Source organism: Eublepharis macularius, chromosome 3 (assembly GCF_028583425.1).
Source record: "Eublepharis macularius isolate TG4126 chromosome 3, MPM_Emac_v1.0, whole genome shotgun sequence".
NCBI lineage: Eukaryota > Metazoa > Chordata > Lepidosauria > Squamata > Eublepharidae > Eublepharis > Eublepharis macularius.
In genome coordinates, this window is record NC_072792.1 from 172,329,046 (window position 1) to 172,351,692 (window position 22,647).

Sequence of the window (22,647 nt, forward strand, 5' to 3'; positions counted from 1 at the left end):
AGGCAATATCTGTTCCTCCCTTCACCCAGTGGGGAGCAGGTGGCAATGCCCACCTCCCTTCACCCAGCTGGGATCAGAGTCAGAGCAGGCGGCAATGCCTGCCCCCCTTCATCCAGCTGTAGTCAGGCGCAGAACAAGAGGCAATGCCTGCCCCCTGTACATGTCATGTATCAGGCATGGAGCAGGTAGAAAAGTCCACCACTCCGTCACATGGCTGAGATCAGGCAGATCAGGCATGGAGCAGATGGCAATGCCCACCCCCTCCTTCACCAAATGGAATCAGTGACAGAGGTGGAGCAAATGCCTGCCTGCCCGCCCTCCCCTTTCTAGAGTTCATTGTATTTTTTCCCATCACCTTTGTTGCTAGTCCTTAATATAACCTCAACCATCACCTTCCAGTGGGGGAGCAAAAGAGGCATTGAAAGGAAACTATGAAGCAAGTAGCAGGTCCCTGACAATACTTTTCAGGTTATTTTCATTTTTCTTACCATTGCTCTCTGCCAAGAGACTAAGGGACGTGGATCATTATTTACGATATGACTGTAGAAATCAAGGACTGGATTAAATAGTGTTTTTTCACCCTGGAATCTGTAATCAGCATTTGGAATGATGCTGGAAAAGTAAAGGAAGAAATTTGTGACACAGCTTGATTGCTGAGACTCAAGGGAAAAACTTGGGGCTGGTTTTTAAATAATCAGCCCCTTGCACAACCCATGTGTCTGTGTCATGTGAGTAATGATGTCATTTTCCTGCGACATAAGAGCATGTGTGTTAAAATTGGCTGCAGGCCTCCCAGGGGTTTCACCTTCTAGTCAGTTCCCTGCATCTTCTCTCCCTCAGCCAGCCAGAATACTAGTGGCAAGAGATGGTGGAAGGTGGTCGCTGGGGATGCCATCAGGGGACTGGCAACCCTAGGAAGACAGGACTACTGAGCATGACCAAGGATAAACCCATAGGATCAAGAAAAGGACAGGGAACCATGTTTGAGGCCTGTAAAGGAGTGACATTAGGGGAAGAGTATGTGGGAATCCTAAAGCGTAAATACCCCTTGGACTCTCATTGGGATATCCATACCTCATATTTCAATCCCAAGAGCAGTTGGAGTGAGACTGGAGGAAGATTTTTTAAAAGAAATCCAGTTTAATGTGATTTCACAATCTTTTCTCATTCTTCCTCTCTCCCAGTTTCAGCACCTATATTTCTGGCCAGCTGACAGAGCTGTTTCCCAACCTGGACTACCAATAAAACTGATCTGGAAGTTCCTTGCTTAGGACTTAATTCCCAGGCATGCACAAGCCACACTTGGATCAGGACGGTGGTGCGTGGGAACTTAAGCTTCTACTAAAATCCATTTCCCCAAACTAATATGGCCAAAAGAAGCTGATGTTTGCCCCACTGGGGAAATTATGCATCTGGTCCATCAGCCAACAGGGCAAATAACAGCTTCCCTGGCAAGTTTCCAGTCAAGAAACTGTGTGGGAAGGGAGGCTTAATCCCTTTCCCCAGAAGTCCCAGTAGCAGTTGGAGCCACTTGTGGCCAAGGATCTATTACTGAGTCATCTGAACGACATTCTATGCTGACATTGCAGGGTGTGAAGAGAAGCTCGCTGACTCACTGGCGGGCAGGATTGTCGCCGTGGTGAAGGATGCAGTGGAGGCGGGTCAACCAGGATGGGCGGTACGCCCAGCCCACCTCAGATCCAGCCTCGTGGGCGATGCCATTCCACTCAGGAGCTTTGACAGGAGCAGCACGTTTCCCTCCTGCCCACCACTATATTATGGACGGGAAGAGGACTCTCACAACTTTATGGGTTTGGCGGTTTTGTGGCATTGGGCCGGATCCCATTAGGGTGAATGGGCCACGGGTCTGCTCACCCCGATGGACTGGGAAGAGAAGACCGCCTGGCATGTGCTGGCGGTGGATGATACCTTGCTACAGTGGGCCAGCATGAGGCTAGCGGAGGATGCATCGGTCGGCAGGGGGCCCACCGATGCCAACGGGGATCCGAGCCCAGATGCCTGGCCAATGCTCCATCAAGCTGTAATCAATAAAGTTGTGGCCATTTTTCTAACCCAATAAAGGTGTCGTGTGAGTCATTGAGCTGGAACGCAGACTGACATAGCACATAGGCGACAATTGGCCCATAAAACTGATCAATAGGAGTGAAAGGGTCAGTGTACTAGATAAGTTTGCAAACCTTATTCCTTTTACAAAAGGAAGTGTCCGATGATGGTTGATTTATTGGGAAATTAAGGTGATCGCTACACACCATCTTAAGCTATACTGTTTGTTTCACTATCAATTTGGACTACAACCAGTAACAACATTTCTAATTTTTAGGCAATTTGCCATTCCCGCCATCTCCTCCATTAGGAATAAGAAGAAAAAGTTGGCCTTCAGAAGGAGTATAAACTTACTTGAGATTCTTCTCGCCTTCTAGCTGGAGAAAGTAATAATGGGAGTTGTCAGGCATGGAGACTTCATCCCCTGATGCAATGATCACATACTTGGATATGTTTGTATATCGCTTATTGTATGCTGGAAAGGGGAAATCCAAAGATTACTGTCATGGCAGGTGCATGTCAAGTCCTTCTCTGGTTCTGAGTCCAGTTGAGCAGGATGGGAGAAGAGAGATTGCACAACACAGAAGAAGTGCTACTCCTTCCATTGCAGATGGACTTCAACCAGCCTTTCTAGTACTCTCCCTCCCACGGCAGCTGCCTCTCCTGCAGATATTCAGTAAACCTCTGCAAATGAAATATTTGCTCACCCAGTGGGTCCACGTGCGAAGCCAGAACACTGAAACGGGGGTTGTCCAACTCTTTAGTTATATTCATCTCATAGAAAGGTCTCCACATATAAGACCAGCCGCAATATGCTCGGAACTGGTGGTGGAAATTCTGCACAAAATTAGAACCATGAGACTTGGATGTTTGTGCGGACACACTCAGCAAGGCTGGATTGGGGAGCCCAGCATTTTAAGTCATTGAGGTTCCAGAATCAGTTTGGCCAATACAGGAAGCACATGCCATTGCTGTAACAGTAGACATTCCCTTTTTAAAAGCCTGGTAAATATTACAGATTATCCTAGTAGAAGGCAGAACCAATAGCTCTGAGACCTAAGAAGTTTTTTTCAACAACTTTGAAACAAAAAGGCAGCTTAGTGGGTGAATCCAGTCAGAAAATGGTGGCATGTACAAAAATTACAGCATTTCAGAGCCAATCTGCTTTGCTTGGGTGCAGAAATGTCCCTCCGCTGTTCTCCCAAGCAAACGATCACCAACTCAAACAGTAACTTGCACAACAGGGGGAAAATATACAGTTACCTCTGTGTTTTCCCTGGTAGAGGCTAATAGCAGGGGGGAAACTCGCAACTCACTCATTTCTCATCCAGAGCAAGGGTGAATGTGTGCATGCATGAAGGAGGAAGAGAGGCCAATGGAAAAGGTGCTGGTACTATTGTGTTCCTATCTAGAGCTAAGATGTATGTGTTTTTCTCCTCCTCCTTCACACAGCAGGTGGGGGAGATGTGCTACTTTGTTAAGTTTAAAGGGAAATAAAAGAATGTGGTCTTAGCAGCACTGGAGTCGGGACAGAGAGCTACTTTTGACTGCTTGTAAAGGGATTGTTCAGGCCCAAGTGACCTCCTGGCCACACCAGGATTAGTCTACACCTAAAAATATAGGTGCAAGTCATGTATGATATTCATTGGGGCTTATGACTAGAGATAAGCACGATCCGCATTACAATAAAAAAAAACACATGATAATGGCAATCGCGCGATCAGGACCCAGTGGATCGTGTTCAGGCATGGCCAACATTCCAGCGGTCGGGAGGGGGGCTGGATTGGGGCTTGATCGGGGCGATCGTGCTCGGATCGGGAAGCCAGACACTCAGGCGCCAGCAATCTATTCCCCTGGCAACGGAACCAGGGGAATGCCTGAGCTCTGTTTGCCCTCCTTCTGTTGGCCTGGAAACCCGAATGGAAGCCCAGCTTGCCTTGATCAGCAGGGCTTCCTTCCAACCATGGAGCAGCAAAGCAGTCACCAGCTGGGAGAAGACACCCAAGGGAGGGAGGGGGAAGGGGGTGTTCTGTAGCCATGGGCACTCCTATCTCATCCCTGCAAACCCTGATAGGCAGCTCTGACGGTGAAACACAGACAGCCAAACACAAACACAGATGCTGCCGGCATCAGCCACCGTTCCTGTATCGCTGGGAACAGCGGGGCGCCCCTCTGCTTTTGTCTCCATGATCCACGGATCAGAAACGGGAGATGATCGGTGTGGATTGTTAATTCGGGATTGTCTCCGGCGCTGATCCACGATCAGCTTGATCGGTATTTTTGGGGGGATCGTGCCCACCTCTACTTATGACATGTGCCCATAGGGGAATCTTCAAGAGGTCATCAGGATTTCTGGGATTTTTGAATGATATCAGGCAAAAGTTTGCTTTTTAAAGATGAAAAATGTGATAAAGGAGCAAGATTCTTTGGGTTTTTACATTTATCTGAACATTAAACTATTAATGTGTTATTTATGTATTTTATTTATTGCCCACTTTTCTCACGGCAGCTCAAAGCACTGCATGATGTAAAAACAAAGCAACAAGAAAGCACAGTACATAAAACAATGCAATAAGATTACCTACAATGTTTCACAGAAACCAAAAATCATATCTTTACATTTGTGAACCTGGTCCATGGAGTGCTACAGAAATGGCAGGTACAGACAGAGTGAAGTTTCTATAAACCTAGGGAACGCTCAGAATTTGCAGAAAAACCTAACATCTTTTTAAAATGAGGGTTAAAAACACACCAAATGAGCACGATGTAAAGAAATTCAACCAGTTGGAGTGAAGGCAGTTGTTAGAGGAAGATGAGGAGAGGGCAGTTGTGGAAAGAATTTTGGGGTTTGGGTCACGAAATAGGCCCCCTGTAACATGGAGCCAGCACAGGGTTTCTATAAGCTTCCAAAGGTCTCAGCAAAGCAAGTTTCTGTTTCTTGCAGGTTGGCAGAAGTCTCCTTGGGATAGTTGCCAAAATGGAGGTAATAATGAGGCTAATTGACACACAGCATCTGCAAGGCCTTCTGCTCCTTGTATCTAAATTGTAACAGGACAGAGAGATAAGGCTCCCGGGGCTGCCGCTTATCTCTCTAAAGAACAGGACAAGAGAGCTTGTGCTGGTAAAGTGTGAAATTCCTTTTGTGATTTATAATTGCGGCAAGCATGTATATCAAACATGCGGTCTATCCTTAGGAAGGAAATGTTCTGATTTATTCTTCTAGTACATCCATGTATCAAATCTACATTTCAAGAACAAATCAAACGTAATTGATGAAGATGTTGTTCCATGTAACTCTTTGATTTTCAGCCTGTAAAAAGAGCTGGCTCAGAGCAATTGACACTGACTTGCCAACTAGCAGAGAGACTTGTTAACTCCTGCAGTTCGCATCTCCGTCCAAGAGCTCCTGATTCTGGGGAAGGGTTAGTCTTTGTCCTTTCACATTAGATGGTATAAGGGGGTTTCTCTGTCTCTGTGTTATTTACCAGCCAAGGTCCTAAGTTGGTTGGCTTGCATGTAACCTTTTGCTCATTTAATAAACGATTTAGCTTTAAGAACTTTCCTGTGCAGAGTAATAATCAGGGATAGTCCAGGGTTTAAAACTTAGAAGCCAGATTGCACACACTACGTGCCTTGGTGAGGGGCAACTGAGCAACGAATCACACATGTCACCGGGGCCCAAAAGGGGTTGGACCCCAAGTTCTCACGACAGCAAGCAAGAACCAGATGGGCAAGTGAGGGCAGGGAAGAAGCTGGATGGTGATAGGAGTCACTGCAAGCCACAAAAGAAAACTGGTGGGAAACAAGGTGTTAGAGAGCAGGATGAGGAAGCAAAAACTTGGCTTTCCCTTTCCTCAGCAACTATCACTACTCCTGCCAGGGAGAGAAGGCAAGCAAGCAGAGGCAGCCAGGTAAAGGAGGTACTGCTGGTGCTGGTGCTGGTGCTGGTGCTGGTGCTGGTGCTGCTCTCTCCTTCCTTCCTTCCCCACCTCCTCAGCCTTCCCTGTAGTTACCGTAGCATGGATCCCATGGCCCCACTATGCAATTTCTCGGCAATACTCCAATGGACTTGATTCAGGACAGAGATACGACTCCACAGATGGGCTCACAAGTCTCTTTGGGGGGGGGGTCCTAGTTCTCAATCTCCTGCTCAGTGCTGTTCTGGGCTCTCCCTCCGCTGAGCTCAGGGCATTTGTTCCCATGACTAGCTTTTCCAGCAACCATATCCTGATATTTGAGGCCAGGAAGCACAGTGTGCACAAGATGAAGGAGACACGAGATAACTGCTACCCTAGTCAGAAGTAAGAGGCAGACACAGGCTTGGGTACTAAGGACCACTTTATTGAGGCAACAACATGAACAGTTAATGCAGCAAAGGGCGGTGGGGGGGTCGTCTAACTAGTGGTACAGGCCAAGCCAGGAGTCACCATGGGACCTCCTCCTTGAACCTGTCTGGGCATGAGCTGTCCATAAGGCATGGCTTGGGCCCAGCCGGCAAGGCGAACGGTTCCCTCCATAAAGTCCTCAACACCCCAAGCCATGGAGCCTCAGGGAAGGATTTGTCTGGGAGGTCCCATCAGGCAGTCTGCCCTAACAGCTGCGCCATGAAGCCTCAGCTGCTCCTGATAGACCTCAATTCCTCACCAATGGGGAGGTGCCAAGGGTGCTCACCAGCGCACTCTCATTTCCCCAACCTTAACCTGCCAGTGACCTAATTAACATGGCTCCACCTCTCCAATTACCACAACCTCTACATGCAGAGCAAGGTAGGTTAAAAAAAAAAAAAAAACCTTCACCCAGGCCAATTTGGTGAACAGAGGAAAAAATTCCTACCCAGCCCCAGAAACAGCTACCGGCTAGGCCTGCTCTACTACAGGGTGCCCAGAATCAGTGATGGACAAGTGAAACTGTATCTGAATTCATTGATATTTGATGTACTGTTTTTCCCAGAAGAGGAACACGCAGTTAACACAAACATGGCCAGCTGTGGCATGCAAAATGGGCAAGAGAGAAATACTAGTAACGCCGGCTATGCACCTTCCCCTCACCCCACTGCAGCTGACTCAGAATGACTTCAAACAGAGAATTAGGCCGTCCCTGTAATAAACTATGATGCAAAAAGGAGGGAGGTGAATCCCACAGGGGGGATTCACCTCCCTCCTTTTTGCATCATAGACTCAGAATGACTGGCCATGAAGTCGTAAGCTAAGTCACTCCCTTCTAAGGTCTTTGACTTTAATGGACTTAGAAGATATAACTCTCCTTAGGACTGCACTGTTATAGAACCAAAAACAGAAATACTTTTTTGTTATGTTGGTATTTTCTGAGCAGACAGGGAAACTAGAAGCTGCTGTGGGAAAGCAGTGGGAGAATATACACGCAACCGAACATTTGATATACAGTTTTTAAAAGAATGCAAAAAATTTATGATGAGTTCAATGCTGCTGCTTGCTACTTGCCATCGACCTGCAATTTGTATAGATATGCATCAGGGCTTTTTTTTCAGTGGAACGCGGTGGAAAGGAGTTCCGGCACCTCTTGAAAATGGTCACATGGCTGGTGGCCCCGCCCCCTGATCGCCAGACAGAGGGGAGTTGAGATTGCCCTCCGTGCCATAGCAATCTAACTCCCCTCTGTCTGGAGATCAGGGGGCGGTGCCACTGGCCATGTAACTATTTCCGCCGAGGGCAATTTAAACTTTAAAAAACTCCCCTTTTGTTCCAGCTGACCCAAAGTGACGTCATTGTGCAGTCCTGAGTTCCACCACTGAGTTCCACCACCTCTTTTCCCAGAAAAAAATCCCTGGATATGCTTGACGGGGGACACCTGACTGCAACATGATTCTCACCTCGGTGAAGTTCAGCAAATCCATGCCAATGGGAATAATTGCAACAACCCTACGATCAACTGCTGCAGTCAACCAAGTGGCCCAGCCACCCTGTAGGAAGGAGAAAGCAGACGGAGTAAAAGATTGAAGGGGATGGAGGAGGAGAGACACAGTTTGCACAGCAATTATTGGGTCATCAGAGAAGAATACTCAGGAGGGGTGATGTACATACAAGCAACAATGCAGACAAGAGACAGTGAACAACGATGCCACTCACGCATACCATGGAAATTCCTGCCAGTGTGAACTGGGTGATGTTCTTACGATACGTTTTCATCATGTAGTCTGTGACCGTATCCATGGCTCTCACTGTGGCCTGCAGAGACAGAGCAAGAGAGAAAGAGAAAGCATAGCCTCCTTATGCGGGTAAGAGATTCTTGCACACAGGCTGCCTATCCGGCGCATTGCCTAAGGAAAACACCACCCCAAAACAGTTTCCATGGAACTCCTCATGTTACTGATCTACCAAGCGAATAGCGATAGAACAAACATTCAGAAGTCAAACCACTGTTGTTTGTTAATGAGGAAAAAACAGACCTTTTTTTGTTGAAATGCAGGCAGCTCCAATTCTTTCCATGAGTGGACGATAGAATACGAGTGTTGTGAAGTCCTGGTGGAAACATGACTCCAATACATGTTCCTTCTGGAGGATCTGGACATGTTCACTTTTTATCATAATCTTATCTATTCCTGCCAATAATATACCATGTTTTGGAGAATTCCGTTCAATTGTTCATCACTCTCTGGATTATCGGCCATTCAACTTAGCAGAAAATATCTTAGTGGACAATTGCCTCAATGGTCCACTGCAGCTACTGAAGGACAAGCCCATGATTTTTAGGGCTGCTGAGACTTGGCTTGCCCCTAGTTGGCAGTGGCACAAGAGGGGGCAACAGGCAAACCTAAATCAGTGCCACCACCTGGATCTGAGGAGGAAGAAGGATGCCAAGTGTGCAGACAGGAGAGCAGGAAGCAACAGTAGTGCTCATGACTTCTGGATAAGTGGGAGCCAATGGTTTTCACCTCTAATTCACTGTGAAGCAGATGGTCCAAATGCAATGAAACACAGCAGCCTCTGCCTCCTCATGTCTTTCTGAGGAGTACATCATGGTCAGTGAGGAAGTAGAAGCAGCAGCCATGTGAAGGGTTCCTCAGTACCTCCTGGTGCATCTTATGATTTGGACGGATTATGTGATACTCCTGGACACATGGTCTACCCATGTCACATGGGATCCAGGCAATTTTTGACTTCCTAGTCCACCCTTGAAGACGCAAACAACTTAGAGGTGTAACGCAAAGTGCTTTTCTACTCAACTTTTGCAGAGGCCGTGTCTCCTGAAACGTTGGTCAAGAAGCCTTGTTTCGCTAAATAATTCCTTTTACCCAATTCCCCACCCCCCCCTTTCCCTCTTGTTAGCAGCTTCTCTGAGAACAGAGCTGTCTCTAGACTCTCGGCTCGCTCTGACCTTGGAGATGAGGTAAGGGCCATTTCCACACACGTTGAATAATGCACTTTCAATGCTCTTTCGCAATCCTTTGGAAGTGGATTTTTTGTTCCACACATGGAAAATCAGTTTCAAATGTTCACTAAAGAGTATTGAAAGTGGATTATCCAATGTGTGTGGAAGCAGCCAAGGTGTTCCATCACTGTGAGCAACTGAGCCTCCATGGAGAGTCAGTTGAACCAATTAACATTCCCGATTTGAGAACTAATTTGCACTTGCAAGATGGGGCTTGGTGCCAAGGACTGCAGCCTTCGCACCCAGCCTCTTCTGCACGTCGTCTTCTTTTGACTATGGGCGAAGCTACAAGTGATGAATGACACTTGAACGGCAAGTGTATTCCCCCCCCCCGTTCACTTGCGTGCCACTCAATCCACTTGCCATTCTAGTGTCATTCATCACTTGTAGCTTGGCCCTATGACATCAGCGTTTTGCCACTTGATTGGGTGCAGGGCCCGCACCACGAGAGTGGCAAAGTGGCATAAAAATCCTTTCCCTAACATGGAGACTCAGACCTTAGGTGGGTTCCAGTGTGAATCCATTGTAACTCGCCCATTGTCTCAAATCCGGTTCTAACTGGGATGGGAGTTCAGTTGCCAATCCATTTTGCTTTGCTGTGAAGCCTAGCCACGCTAGCCATGCTTGACCAGAGACTGTGCCTCCCGCATTCCAGATAACTGGGTGATTTGCTTTCTGCTATGATATTGGTATGTATAAGTTAGAGCTTACAAAGCTATAGGTTTTTGTTATTTTAATCCTCACATTCTGTCTCATGTATTTTATTGTGACCTTGCACTTTAAATAAAATAAATATATTATATTGTTGTGAGGGTTTGTTGACTTTGGGGTCTCAAAACTCTAAATCATTTAGCTGAATTCACTTTTGCAGATACTCGAGAACCACCTACCATAAAATCATTTTGCTGTGAACCCTACTTGCAAAACCCTTCTTGCAAAGTAGACTTGGTTTTGCTTAAGTTCCTTTACAAGCTCAAAGTGGTGTCCCTCCACTCCAAGGCTTTGGGAACACACTGAGGGACTGGTGGCAATTTGCAGGGCATTTGGGGACCTTTCCCTCATTTGTCAGTTTTGTAATTTGTGTGAACCTGATCTATAGGACACTGCCGACTCCTCCCCTCAGCTGGGTTGAGACGCCAGGGTCCCGTAGCCACGAAAAGAGGGACAGACAAATACAAGGTACTTGCGAAGGCAACAATGAATTCTCTGGGATCAGTAGCCAACCTTGGAGGACATAACTGTGAAGGTTACCTTGACCATTGGGAATTGCAGAAGCCAGTGTGGGGGTGTATCAGAGTCATTCATAAACCTCCACCAGGAATATGCCATTATATCATATCCTGTAATATTCTCCCGTCCTAATGGGTGTTTCTGGAACAAAAGAAATCAAAGGAACATAGAAGCAAAAGATCACCTTTGGCAAAATGGGCTTTTCTGAAGCAAACATGTAAAAGGATATTGGTCCCTTTACTAGAACTTCATCAGCAATGCAGTTGCCAGGAACCCCCACCTTAGCATGCTATTTTGCATTGACGTGAAAAGCCTACCCCAGTGAAATGTTATGGTTGATGGGACTCTACCATTGTGGAACAGCAATGCATACTGGGAAATCTCCTGACTGGCTTGGGGTGGGGGTCAGAGGGAAGTTTCAGGAAAGAGACACCCTTCAGTACTTACATAGAAGGTGAGTGGCTGGGCAGGAACTGGCCTCAGCACTGCTATGACCCTACAGAGAGACAACAGTCACTCCCTTGTCTGAAAAAGCGTTTGACAATTTAAACTGGGATTTTTTGTTTGCCACTATGGAAAAGCTACAATTGGGAGAAAGATTCATCAGAGCAATTAAAGAAATTTATAGAGACCAGACTGCAGCAATTGTAGTGAATGATGAACTGACCAAGAAATTGACGATTAGTAAAGGAACAAGACAAGGTTGCCCGTTATCTCCATTGTTGTTCATTTTAGTATTGGAGATTCTGATGATACAAATACGACAAGACGAGGAAATACGAGGAATAAAAATAAAGGACTATTCATACAAGGTTAGAGCATTTGCAGATGACATAATGTTAATTGTAGAAGATCCATTGGAGAACATGCCAAAAGTGATAGACAAGATCAAGGAGTTTGGTGACTTGGCAGGTTTCTTCATTAACAAAAATAAGTCAAAGATATTATGTAAAAACATGACTAAGCAGAAACAACAATTGTTAATGGAAACAACGGACTGCGAAGTAACTAGTAAGGTGAAACATTTGGGAGTTGAGCTGACTGCAAAAAATATAGATTTGTTCAAGAATAATTATGAAAAATTATGGACTCAGATAGAGAGAGACTTGATCAAATGGAATAGACTGAATTTGTCATGGTTGGGCAGGATTGCAGCAGTTAAGATGAATGTGTTACCAAGAGTAATGTTTTTGCTACAGACAATACCAATCATCAGAGACTCTAAACAATTTGAAAAATGGCAGAGGAAAATATCAGATTTTGTTTGGGCAGGCAAGAAGCCTCGAGTGAAAGTAAAAGTTCTACAAGATGCAAAGGAAAGAGGCGGAATGCAACTGCCCAACCTGAGACTTTACCATGATGCAATCTGTCTAGTTTGGTTAAAAGAGTGGATGACATTAAAGAATAAGAAACTATTAGCCCTAGAGGGATATAAAAAAATTTTTGGATGGCACGCATACCTATGGCATGACAAAGTAAAGGTCAACTCGATGTTCCTGCATCATTTTGTAAGGAGAAGTTTATATACAATCTGGAAGAAGTACAGAATTTACCTACAAGAAGGAACCCCTTTGTGGGTGGTTCCATACGAGGTGATAGATCCGAGAGCTGTTGATAATGAACAACAATGTTTAACGTACAAAGAAATAACTAAAACTGAAGTGTCTAAACTTAGAATAAAGACGCAAGAGGAACTATCACCGAACTACGATTGGTTCCAGTATAGACAGATCAGAGATTTGTATAACTCGGACTCTGTAAAGGGAGGTATACGAACAGAGAATTCGGAACTAGAGCAGACCCTTTTTAAAGAGGACAAGAAAAGAATATCCAAGGTATACCAAGTACTGTTGAAATGGTCTACCGAGGATGAGACAGTTAAAACACAAATGGTGAAATGGGCTATAAATTTTAATAAAGAAATAACAATGGAGGCATGGGAATACTTGTGGAAAACTACAATGAAGACAACGACATGTATTAATATTAAAGAGAACATTTTCAAAATGATTTATCGTTGGTACATGACACCAAAGAAGATTGCGCTAGGAAACTTGAACACTTCTAATAAATGCTGGAAATGTAGAAAGCATGAGGGCTCCCTCTATCATATGTGGTGGTCGTGTGAGGTAGCTAGGCAGTTCTGGGGGGAAATAATAAGAGAAATGAGTGAAATTTTACAGTTTCAAATAAATAAGAACCCAGAACTCCTGCTGCTAAACTTGGGAATGGAGGGAATCCCAGCCCACCATAGGACGTTGATATTTTATATGACTGCAGCAGCTAGACTTTTGTATGCGCAGAAATGGAAAGTACAAGAAGTGCCAACTATTGAAGATTGGATCTACAAATTGCTGTATATGGCTGAAATGGACAAGATGACAAGAAAACTGAGAGATCTGGACTCAGGACAGTTTAACACAGACTGGGAGAAGCTGAAACAATATCTGGAGAAGAAGTGGGAGGTGGGAGGAAAACTGTGGCAGTTTGAGAACTACTGAAGTACAATAAAAGTATAAAAGAGAGGGGTGACTTTACCGGGGGAGGAAGAGAAATGTGAATTTATAAGCAGTTAGATTAATTAATTGATTGAGATATATATAGATATGTAAAGGTTAATTGATAGAATATTGATAGAGAATAATTAACGGTTTAAACATGAGGATTGAGTAATTAACAATATTTTTTTTTACTTGATAAGACTTATATGCACCAAACTGAATGTATAGAAGAGTTAAAATGACTGACTATGTGATGAGTTATATAGAAATACTATAAAAAGAAGAAATGATTAATATAGAGAGAACAAATCAAATTGTTTGATTTAAATGTGGGAAATTTTTATGGTTTATGACATACAGAAATATTCAAAACTGGAAAATGGGATAAATTGTTTATCTAAAGAAGTATAGTTTGGATGTATAGTAAGTAAAAGAGGTAAAGATGTACTGCTTAATATAATGGAGAATGTATATTTGTTTTAGACAGAGGAAATTAATAGAAGTAAGGGAAAAGGGACAGAGGGTGGGAAAGCTGTTGGAAGTCAACAAAAGGGGGGGAAAGGGAGGGGGTTAGAAACGAAAAATTAGGGGATAATTGAATGCAATGTAATGTAAAAATATTAATGTTCTAACCCAATAAAAATTTTACAAAAAAAAAAAAAAAAAACAGTCACTCCCTTGTGAATACAAAATGAACTTTCAGCTTTGGAAACCCTTTTAATAAAGAACAGTTGCAGACAAGACAACTTGGAGTGACATGAAACAGTGTCAATCGATCCCCTCCCCCCCTCCCCTCTCCTCCTCTATATTTGACCAGTTTCTGTTGGCCCTCCATGCATCTGATGAAGAGAACTGTGATTCTCGAAAGCTTATGCTACAATAAAATTGGTTAGTCTTAAAGGTGCTACTGGACTCTTTTTGATTTTATTACTATCAGACACCTAGTTGTAATTACAATTACTATTACACTGGATTACATTGTTTGGAATTGGATAAAGTTCCTCATCTATGGCTCATTGATGAATATGGTTGCCTGTTATCTGATTTACTCCTGGACAGTTCATTTTTTTCTCAAACTGTCCAGATGGACTGTGCAGCCAGGAAGCTACCAGCTGGCTGGCCCACATCCATATGTGACCAGGAAGCAGCCAGCTAGCCCACTGGACTCTTCACTGTGCACCTGGGAAGCAGCCAGCTGGTTGGGCTTCCTCCTTGAGCTGGCTGGCCTAATGGACCTCCTTGCTGTGCACCCTGGAACTGCCAGCTGGCTGCATCTCCTTGTGGGACCCAGGAAGTGGCCAGTTGGCCTGCCCAACCGCCCAGAGCACAAGGGAAGTTGCCTGCTTTTTAGTGATGTTATCTCGCTCAGGCTGGGAGCATGTGCGAGCTTTGAACACGCATGGGAAATATTACAAGGTTCCACGTCCAGTATTTTTAGGAAGGCCATCTGGCAACCTCATTGATGAACCACACATTTCAAATGCAGGAGAGTGATCAAAGACTTCTGAGTAATCTTAGCAAAAATGGAAGCACAAGATCAAAAGAGCTTCAAGGCTTGGACATTGAAGGCAGTTTTCGCACCCGCATTGCATCTCATTAGCACACGGCACTCTGGGGGTGGAGTGATTTGCTCCCACCTGTGAGGACATAACAACTGCAGTGACCATTTCGTCACAGGACGAGCCTTCGCTGTGTAGCTAGAGACTCCACATAGTGTGTGAGCTTTCCTGGAAAGCATAACCCTTGGTTAAGCTAATGAGAGGATAATTTTAGTTATCTGGAAATAACCTTTCAGCTCTTCTGGAATAATACAACAAGAACCATTCTCTCTGCAAGAAGCCTGATCCAGTTCAATGGTAAGAGCATCAAAAGCACTGGTCCATCCATTCCAGCATCCTTTTTTCACTAACATCCAACCAAAAGCTGCTTATAATCCTACAAGGAGGGCACCGATGTCTCCCCAAGTGATTGTCCCCACCAACAGATACTCAGAGACACTCTGCCTCTGAACATGGATCCACCATTCATTCACCTTGGCAATCTCATCCCCATTTCAAGATAACTAAATGTGGGGTCATCATCATCACTACACCATGGGGCTGTGAATTCCACAAGTTGGTGACTATGTGAGAGAAAAGGTGCCTTTATTTAATTGTATATATTTACATCATTTATACTCTGTCTTTTTCTCCCAACAGGAACATAAAGCAGCTTAGATTGTTCCCCTTTCCTCCTTTCTATACTCACATCAACAACCTTGTGATGTACATTTGGCTAAGCCTGTATAAAACTGAAAGTATGTATAAAGCTCAAAACTGAAGTGAAAACTAAGCTAAAAAAAAAATCAGGAGAACTCATCGAAGCTCTGTGTGGCCAGAACTGACTAAAAAAACCCTGTAAGGAAAGCTTCAATTAAAGTTTTTTGGAAGAGAAATCAAAGTTCAAGGTTGGTTGGTACATTAGAATAGATGGCACAAACCTTCATTTTCTTAGTTAATTTCTTTTCAAAGGGTCTGTCCTTAAACCATACAGTGAGCAATACTGCATTGAACTTTAAACATCTTACTATATAAAAGGATAACAGTGTTCCAAACAACTCATTTCCTACCAGCGTGAGCCTCCAGAGGGTGGTAGCATGGAGGGAAGCCCAAAAGAGGCAGACCATCCCTCCAAGAGCGTGCCATGGTGGAAAGCCCAGGCTGGTATCAGGTGTGGAGCAGCGGGCAATGCCTGCCCCCCCATCTTCACCCAGCTGGGATCAGGAGCGGAACAGGTGGCACTGCCCCCCCTCCCTTCACATTCACCCAACTGGAATCAGGAGCAGAGCAGATTACAATGCCCTCTCCTGTTCACCAAGCTGGGATCAGAAGCGAAGCAGGTGGCAATGCCCACCCTATGTCTTCATGCAGCTGAGATCAGGAGCGAAGCAGGTGGCAATGCCCACCCTATGTCTTCATGCAGCTGAGATCAGGAGCGAAGCAGGTGGCAATGCCCGCCCCATGCCTTGATGCATCTGGGATCAGGAGCGGAGCAGGTGGCAATGGCTGCCCCCCACCTTCGCCCAGTTGTGATCAGGAGTGGAACAGGTGACAGCGCCCAGCCTGTGCCTTCATGCAGCTGGGATCAGGAGCGGAGACGGTGACAATCCCTGACCCCTGCCATCACCCTTCCGAGATCAGGAGCGGAAGTGGTTTCAATGCCCTCAGGTGGCACTGCCCGCCCCCCCTGCATTCACCCAGCTGGGATCAGGAGCAGAGCAGGTGGCAATGCCATTCCTCTGCCATCACCCGGCCAGGATCATATGCAGAGCAGGCAGCAATGCCTGCCCCCTTCACCCAGACAGAATCAGGGGTAGAGCTGGAGACAATGCTTGTCACCCTTCACTCAGCCGAAATTAGGTGCAAGTAGGAGGCAATGTCTGCCTCCCCATTCACCTGGCTGGGATCAGTCATTGAGTAGATGGCAATGCCTGCCCCCCTTCACCTGGCTGGGATCAGGAAAAGAGCACATGGCAATATCTGCCCCTCTTCAACTGGCTGGGATCAGTCATGTAGGAGGATGCATTGCCCATTCCTCACCTTCACCCAGCTGGGATCTGAAGCAGAACAGGTGATAATGTCTGCCCCCCCCATCACCCAACCAGGACCAGGAGCGGAGCAGATTGCTACGCCCTCCCCCTTCACCCAGCTGGAATCAGGAGAGGAGCAGTTGGCAGTGCCCATGCTCTGCCTTCACTCAGCTGGGATCAGGTGTAGAGCAGGTGGCAATGCCCATCCCATGCCTTCACCCAGCTGGGATCAGAAGCAGAGCAGGTGGCAATGTCTGCCCCCACCTTCACACAGCTAGGGTCAGGAGCGGAGCAGGTGGCAATGCCCACCCCCCCACTTTCACCCAGCTGGGATCAGGAGCAGGGAAGAGGCAATGCCCACCCCCACCTTCACCTAACTGGGATCAGCAGTGGAGCAGGGGGCAATGTGCATCCTCCCTTCACCCTGCTGGAATCAGGCATGGAGCAGCCTATAATGACCATCCTCATCTTCATCCAGCTCAGATCAGGAGTGGAGCAGGTGGCTCTGAAGGCCCTGGTGATGTAGGTTTGCAGCTACCATTTTTTCCCATGAATTTTGCAGCAACTCCAACTTTTTTACTTACCGTGGTGGTCTGTCTGTGGCCAGATTCACCTTTTTTCCCCAGATGGCACCTATTTTATTCAGAGCTTCTACCATGTTCTTGAAGATGTCATCACCTGTGTACGTGTCTGTCATTGGAACTATTTCTACAGATTCTTCAGTAACATTCATCTTTTCATTAACACCTCTAATAAAATTTTCAAACTGAACTAAATCAGTAACATCTGTGCTTTCATCTATTATAACTGAAAATGCAATAAAGGACTTAGCTTTTTCTATCAGATGTCTATTAAGATTCTCAGATAAATCACAAATTATCCCTGCAACAGTGTTTCTCCATGTATCTGATGAAGGGAGCTATGACTCTCAAACGTTCACACCCTGGAAATCTAGCTGGTCTCTTAGCCAAACTACAAGTGACGCCTGACACAGGTTGGACACTTGTCAGCTTCCCTCAAGTTTTGATGGGAAATGTAGGCGCCCTGGTTTTACAGCTTGGCTCTCCATTACAGCTGCAATACCAGGATGCCTACATTTCCCATCAAAACTTGAGGGAAGCTGACTAGTGTCCAACCTGTGTAAGGCATCACTTGTAGTTTGGCTCTTAGGTGCTACTGGAACTGAATCTTGCTTTTCTACTACAGATCAACAGGGCTATACCCACTGCTGGGATTCAAAACCTGTAATTTTTCACACACGCACACGCACACACACACACACACACACACACACACACACATACACAAAACTATGACTGGAGACATTCGAGTTGGAGTCTGTAAGAAAGACTGTGAGCCAGCAATCCTCTCTTCGTTTGTTACACTCCTTGTTTCCTACTCCTCCATCCCTTTGCTCACAAGGTAGCCCCACCTGGTTTAATGGATTTCAGACCCAAGTTAAGCATTATGCATAAAAGCATAGCCTCAGAGTAACTTGGGTGAGCGACTTGGGCCTTTGTACATGTGCAGTCTGCCCTTCATCTGAGGAAGTGTGACTAACAGTTCTGGGAGACAGAGAGCCTGACCTAAACCCGCCCGCCCCCCACACACACTCTTTGCTGTGATGCTCACTGGGTGACCTCTGGTCAGCCACTCTCTTCAAGCGCAGCCCACCTCAGGGGGTTGTTGTATTGTGGCATAAAGGGGAAACCCTGCATGGCCCTCCAACCACACGAGAGAAAGGGCAAGCTAAGAAGCAGTGGGTGGATTGAGTCTTTGAGCAGGAAAGGAGCCTTGGAGCCATGATCAGTACAGCTTGCCTTATCTTGCCTCGCCCTTCTTCCCCTACTCTGGGCCACTCACACCTGCACTTGCCCGTCTTTTGTCTGCAAACAGCACAAGTGGGGCATAGAAGGAGCCCAGTGGGGAAGTGACGTGCCATGCCTTCCTCAGGTGCAGTGCTCCACTTGGGGCTTCAGAGTGCTGCTTTTATAAAGGGCCAGGCCCACTTCCATTGGGGGAGGGGGAGTGACAGTGAGGTTGGAGGAGCCGGACAGCAGCTCACAGTCAAGCAAGGGGCCTGCCCAGATGAAGGGCACGCGCTTTGACCACATACTCAGCTCCCTACTCTAGGGCTGCAAGGTGGAGCAACTGAGACCAGTTTCCAACAGGCCGGAGTTTTCTCCACCCCAAGAGCTCCTGACATGCTACCTCAACCGAGCATGTGCTCCAGGCAGCCGTCCTCTGTCAGGTGCCTTGGTGCCCCAAATTTCCCACTAGAAGACCTTTCTTTCTGACCCCAACACTTTCCTTTCATTCAGCAGCTCTTTGAAAAGCACACGCAATTGCACCACAGAGCAGCCTCCTCCTTTTTTTCCCAGTTGCTCACGGGCTGGATAAAATCTCTTGAAGAGCTGGATCCAGCCTGCAGGTTGGATGTTTGACACCCTTGGACTAGATGGTCGGTAAGGCCCTTTTCAACTCCATAATTTTATGAAAGAATACCAGCCATAAGATAGGATGAGTTAGCTTTGGTCACTCAGTGGCCCATTTTACTTACGATTTAGACATGAATGCTAAATCTGCTAGGTGCAACTGTGAGGGAAAGTGACTTGAAGAAGATGCGTCATTATGTCCAGGGGCAATTATGAGGAGGCATGAGTCCTTAATTTTCTGTCCTTTTCTCGTAACAATCGTTAATTCATGTGACCAAACTGATTTGTCTACTTCCGACTCTGAGAAGAGAAACACAGAATTCAGGATGTAACTCCTGAGCATTTCCTCTAAATATCTCTGGCAGAAAAGATCCCTTTGCATCATGTAGTAGCTGTGCTGCTGAGCCACAGCAAAAACAAGAAACAAAATCCTGGAATCACCTTCCTTTAAGGTCTTTTGGAAGCGTCCTATATTGATTGTGACTTTGGCCTCCTGGGAAAAAAAGCAGCAAAACATAGAAGCGTACAACTGAACATATAAAAATCCGTTTGTGGAAGTACCGATTTTTATATTTTCAGTCGAATCCTTCCCTCCTTCCCTTCCCTTCCCTTCCCTTCCCTTCCCTTCCCTTCCCTTCCCTTCCCTTCCCTTCCCTTCCCCTTTCAACTTTCCCTTTCCCTTTCCCTCTCCCTCTCCCACTCCCTTTCTCTCCTTCCCTTCCCTCCCCTTTCCCCTCTCCCTCTCCCTCTCTCCCTTCCCTTCCCTCCCCTTTCCCCTCTCCCTCTCCCTCTCCCTCCTTCCCTTCCCTCCCATCCCCTTTCCCCTCTCCCTCTCCCTCTTTCCCTTCCCTCCCCTTTCCCCTCTCCCTCTCCCTCTTCCTCTCCCTCCTTCCCTCCTCTCCCCTCCCCTTTCCCTTTCCCCTCTCCCTCTCCCTCTCCCTCTCCCTCTCCCTCTCCCTCTCCCTCCTTCCCTTCCCTCCCCCCTTTCCCCTCTCCCTCTCCCTCTCCCTCTCCCTCCTTCCCTTCCCTCCCCTCCCCTTTCCCTTTCCCTTTCTCCTCTCCCTCTCCCTCCTTCCCAGAAGACTAAAATTGAAACATGACACTGGCTTCCACCTGCTCTGTTTTATCATTTCAGATTCACTTGATGTTCTATCCAAGATATTTTTAAGAGGCCTCAAAATTATCCCCTGAAAAATCTCACCTCCATTTCTTTTAAACTCTAGATGGGAGAGGGGAGAATATCATTTATAAGATGGAAAATCTCAGCCAAGTAATGACTCTAAGCCCTTGTATCCACTTCAGAAGAATGGCGCATGTGGCAAAATACCACCTCTCCTTGTCATTGTTTGTGTCTGTGTAGAAGGAGGGATTTTAGATATTTTAATGATATTTTAGATATTTTCCTAATTTCCATCCTTCTTGGCAAGACTAGGTGTCAGATAGGATGAATCCTTTCCACTTGCCTTCCTCCCCAGCAAGAGACTTGTAGTGACGTGAGGGCATGATAGAAACTTCACTCTGCGGCCACCCGTTACCTGGCACCTGGGTGAAGTAAAGGTATGGAAGATCTGCCCATGTCAATGCTTTCCCTTGGTTCTGTACAGGATCTAGGCCAAAGCCTCTTAATTTTTCACTGCACACCCATTGGCTATCACTATTCCAATGGCTTTGTCACCAAGTTGTACAAGGAGCCCTCCTCCCACTCCAAGAGGTGTAAGTCTCTCCCACCCAGCACCTGCTACTTACCATCCAGCCACTTCTGGGAGGTCATATTGATGGTATGAAAGTTAATTCTAATAACATAGAGGTAAAATATCTCTTTCCGCAGGAATGTATATTCATAATGAGGATCAGGGAGGTTCACAAATTCATCCAGTGCCTTCCATTCCATCAGCCAAACAGAGGACAAGCAGGCTGCCAAGAGGAAAAGAGTCAGAGGACACATGTCCCAGGACCTCATTGGATTCTTCGCCTGTTCTCTCCTTGGAAGTATCACCTGCCAATGTCAATAGGTATGCTGCCTATTTCTAGTGACAGGAAGGAAGAGAGCTTTGCTGGCGTGGCTTTCAAAAGGAATGCCACGCTGAACACTCTTGTTGCCTTTAAATACCCACCCAATCCCCTTGGGGGGATCACTGGTGAAGGCGATGGCAAAATCATCCCATGCGCCAGAGGAGGAGCCAAGCAAAAGCTTCTTGCCTCTTGGCAGGATCTCAACATTCAGCAAAGTCTAAAGAGGACTAGAAACTAGACTTTAGACTTTGTAGAACTAGAAGGCAAATAAAACAAGATGTAAAACAAATATTTTCACATGTGATTAGCATCACTGTGCTGACACTGTTACGTACACAAGTATAACCTGCTAAGCATCTTTAAATCATAGGTGTGAAGCAAGAAAGAATCATTTACCGTTCTTCATAATGGTGGTGGAGACAGAATTCTATCACTCTGCAGATTCCCATTTGCTATGTCATAGGATTGTGCTGCATGCTATGTAACTTGATTGCCAACATGGAATCTATCAGCTGCCAATGGATTTTTATGGTCAAAGTGTGTTCCCTCCATAGATAGGATAACATGCAATGGTCTATCTTCGTATCACCCATTGCCTTTAATTTTTTTTCTTTCTCCCACAAGGACCATTTCTGAAGCACATGCTTCTCTCTCCAATGTTCTGGTATGCTTTGTGTGTGGCTAGGCTGACCAAACCTGAATTATTCTCTACTAGATCTCTACACATCCATCCCTGGGAATTTCTACTTTGCTGTAGGAGACAGAAAGTAATTAAAACAGGGTGTAAAACATGTGATTAGCATCACTGTGCTGACACTGTTATGTATAATAATAAAGGGATGCACCCAGGGCTCATTTTGAGGGGAAATGTGCCGGAACACCATTCCAGCAGTTCCCTCAACAGTTAGGTGGCCCTGCCCACCTGATTTTTGGTCATTTGGGGCCATTTTGCTTTGATTGGGGCTGAAACGACCAGGATCAGGTTGGTGCCAGGTGAGGAAAATCTCCCCTGCCTGGCACCGTTGTGGTCCTGGCCATTTCAGCCCTGATCTGGGCCCAAATGGGCCACAAATGGCCATTTTGGCCACTTAGGACCCGTTTGGGCCTGGATTGGGGCCAAAACAGCCTGCACTGGGTTGGTGCCAGGTGGGGGAACCCTCCCCCACCCAGCACCAATCTGGTTCCAGGCCCAATCCAGGCCCAAGTGGGCAAAAAATTGCAGTTTTCAACCATTTTGGGCCCATATCTGCCAGAATTGTGGCCGAAATGGCCTGGATCAAGGTTGAAACAGCCTGGATTCGGTCAGTGCCAGGAGGGAGAAGTTTCCCCCACCTGGCATCAACCCAATCCCAACTGTTTCAGCCCTGGTCCGGGCCCAAGCTGGCCCAAAATCGCCATTTTCAGCCACTTGGGTTCCCAAATGGGTCAA

General features: G+C 46.2%; 1 protein-coding gene across 1 annotated transcript; it reads right to left on the minus strand.

The window, feature by feature from the left end:
• Positions 1-1,612: 1,612 nt before the first annotated feature.
• Positions 1,613-17,503, minus strand: LOC129326325 (autocrine proliferation repressor protein A-like). The gene is made up of 9 exons (XM_054974479.1): positions 17,355-17,503; positions 11,149-11,197; positions 10,723-10,842; positions 8,175-8,267; positions 7,913-8,002; positions 2,772-2,901; positions 2,419-2,539; positions 1,876-1,954; positions 1,613-1,771 (listed from the first exon to the last, which is right to left on the minus strand). The coding sequence occupies exons 1-9, from the start codon at positions 17,501-17,503 to the stop codon at positions 1,613-1,615; spliced, it is 990 nt and encodes a 329-aa protein (XP_054830454.1).
• Between the last annotated feature and the right edge of the window lie 5,144 nt (positions 17,504-22,647).

What these genes read in the sequence shown, in the direction of transcription:
- LOC129326325 (XM_054974479.1), bottom strand. Translation starts at nt 17,503, where the DNA reads ATGAATGTTACTGAAGAATCTGTAGAAATAGTTCCAATGACAGACACG. An exon ending in GCCACAGACAGACCACCACG is followed by an intron (nt 11,198 to 17,354) that starts GTAAGTAAAAAA and finishes GTCTCTCTGTAG; the next exon opens with GGTCATAGCAGTGCTGAGGC. An exon ending in ATTTGCTGAACTTCACCGAG is followed by an intron (nt 2,902 to 7,912) that starts GTGAGAATCATG and finishes AATTTTGTGCAG; the next exon opens with AATTTCCACCACCAGTTCCG.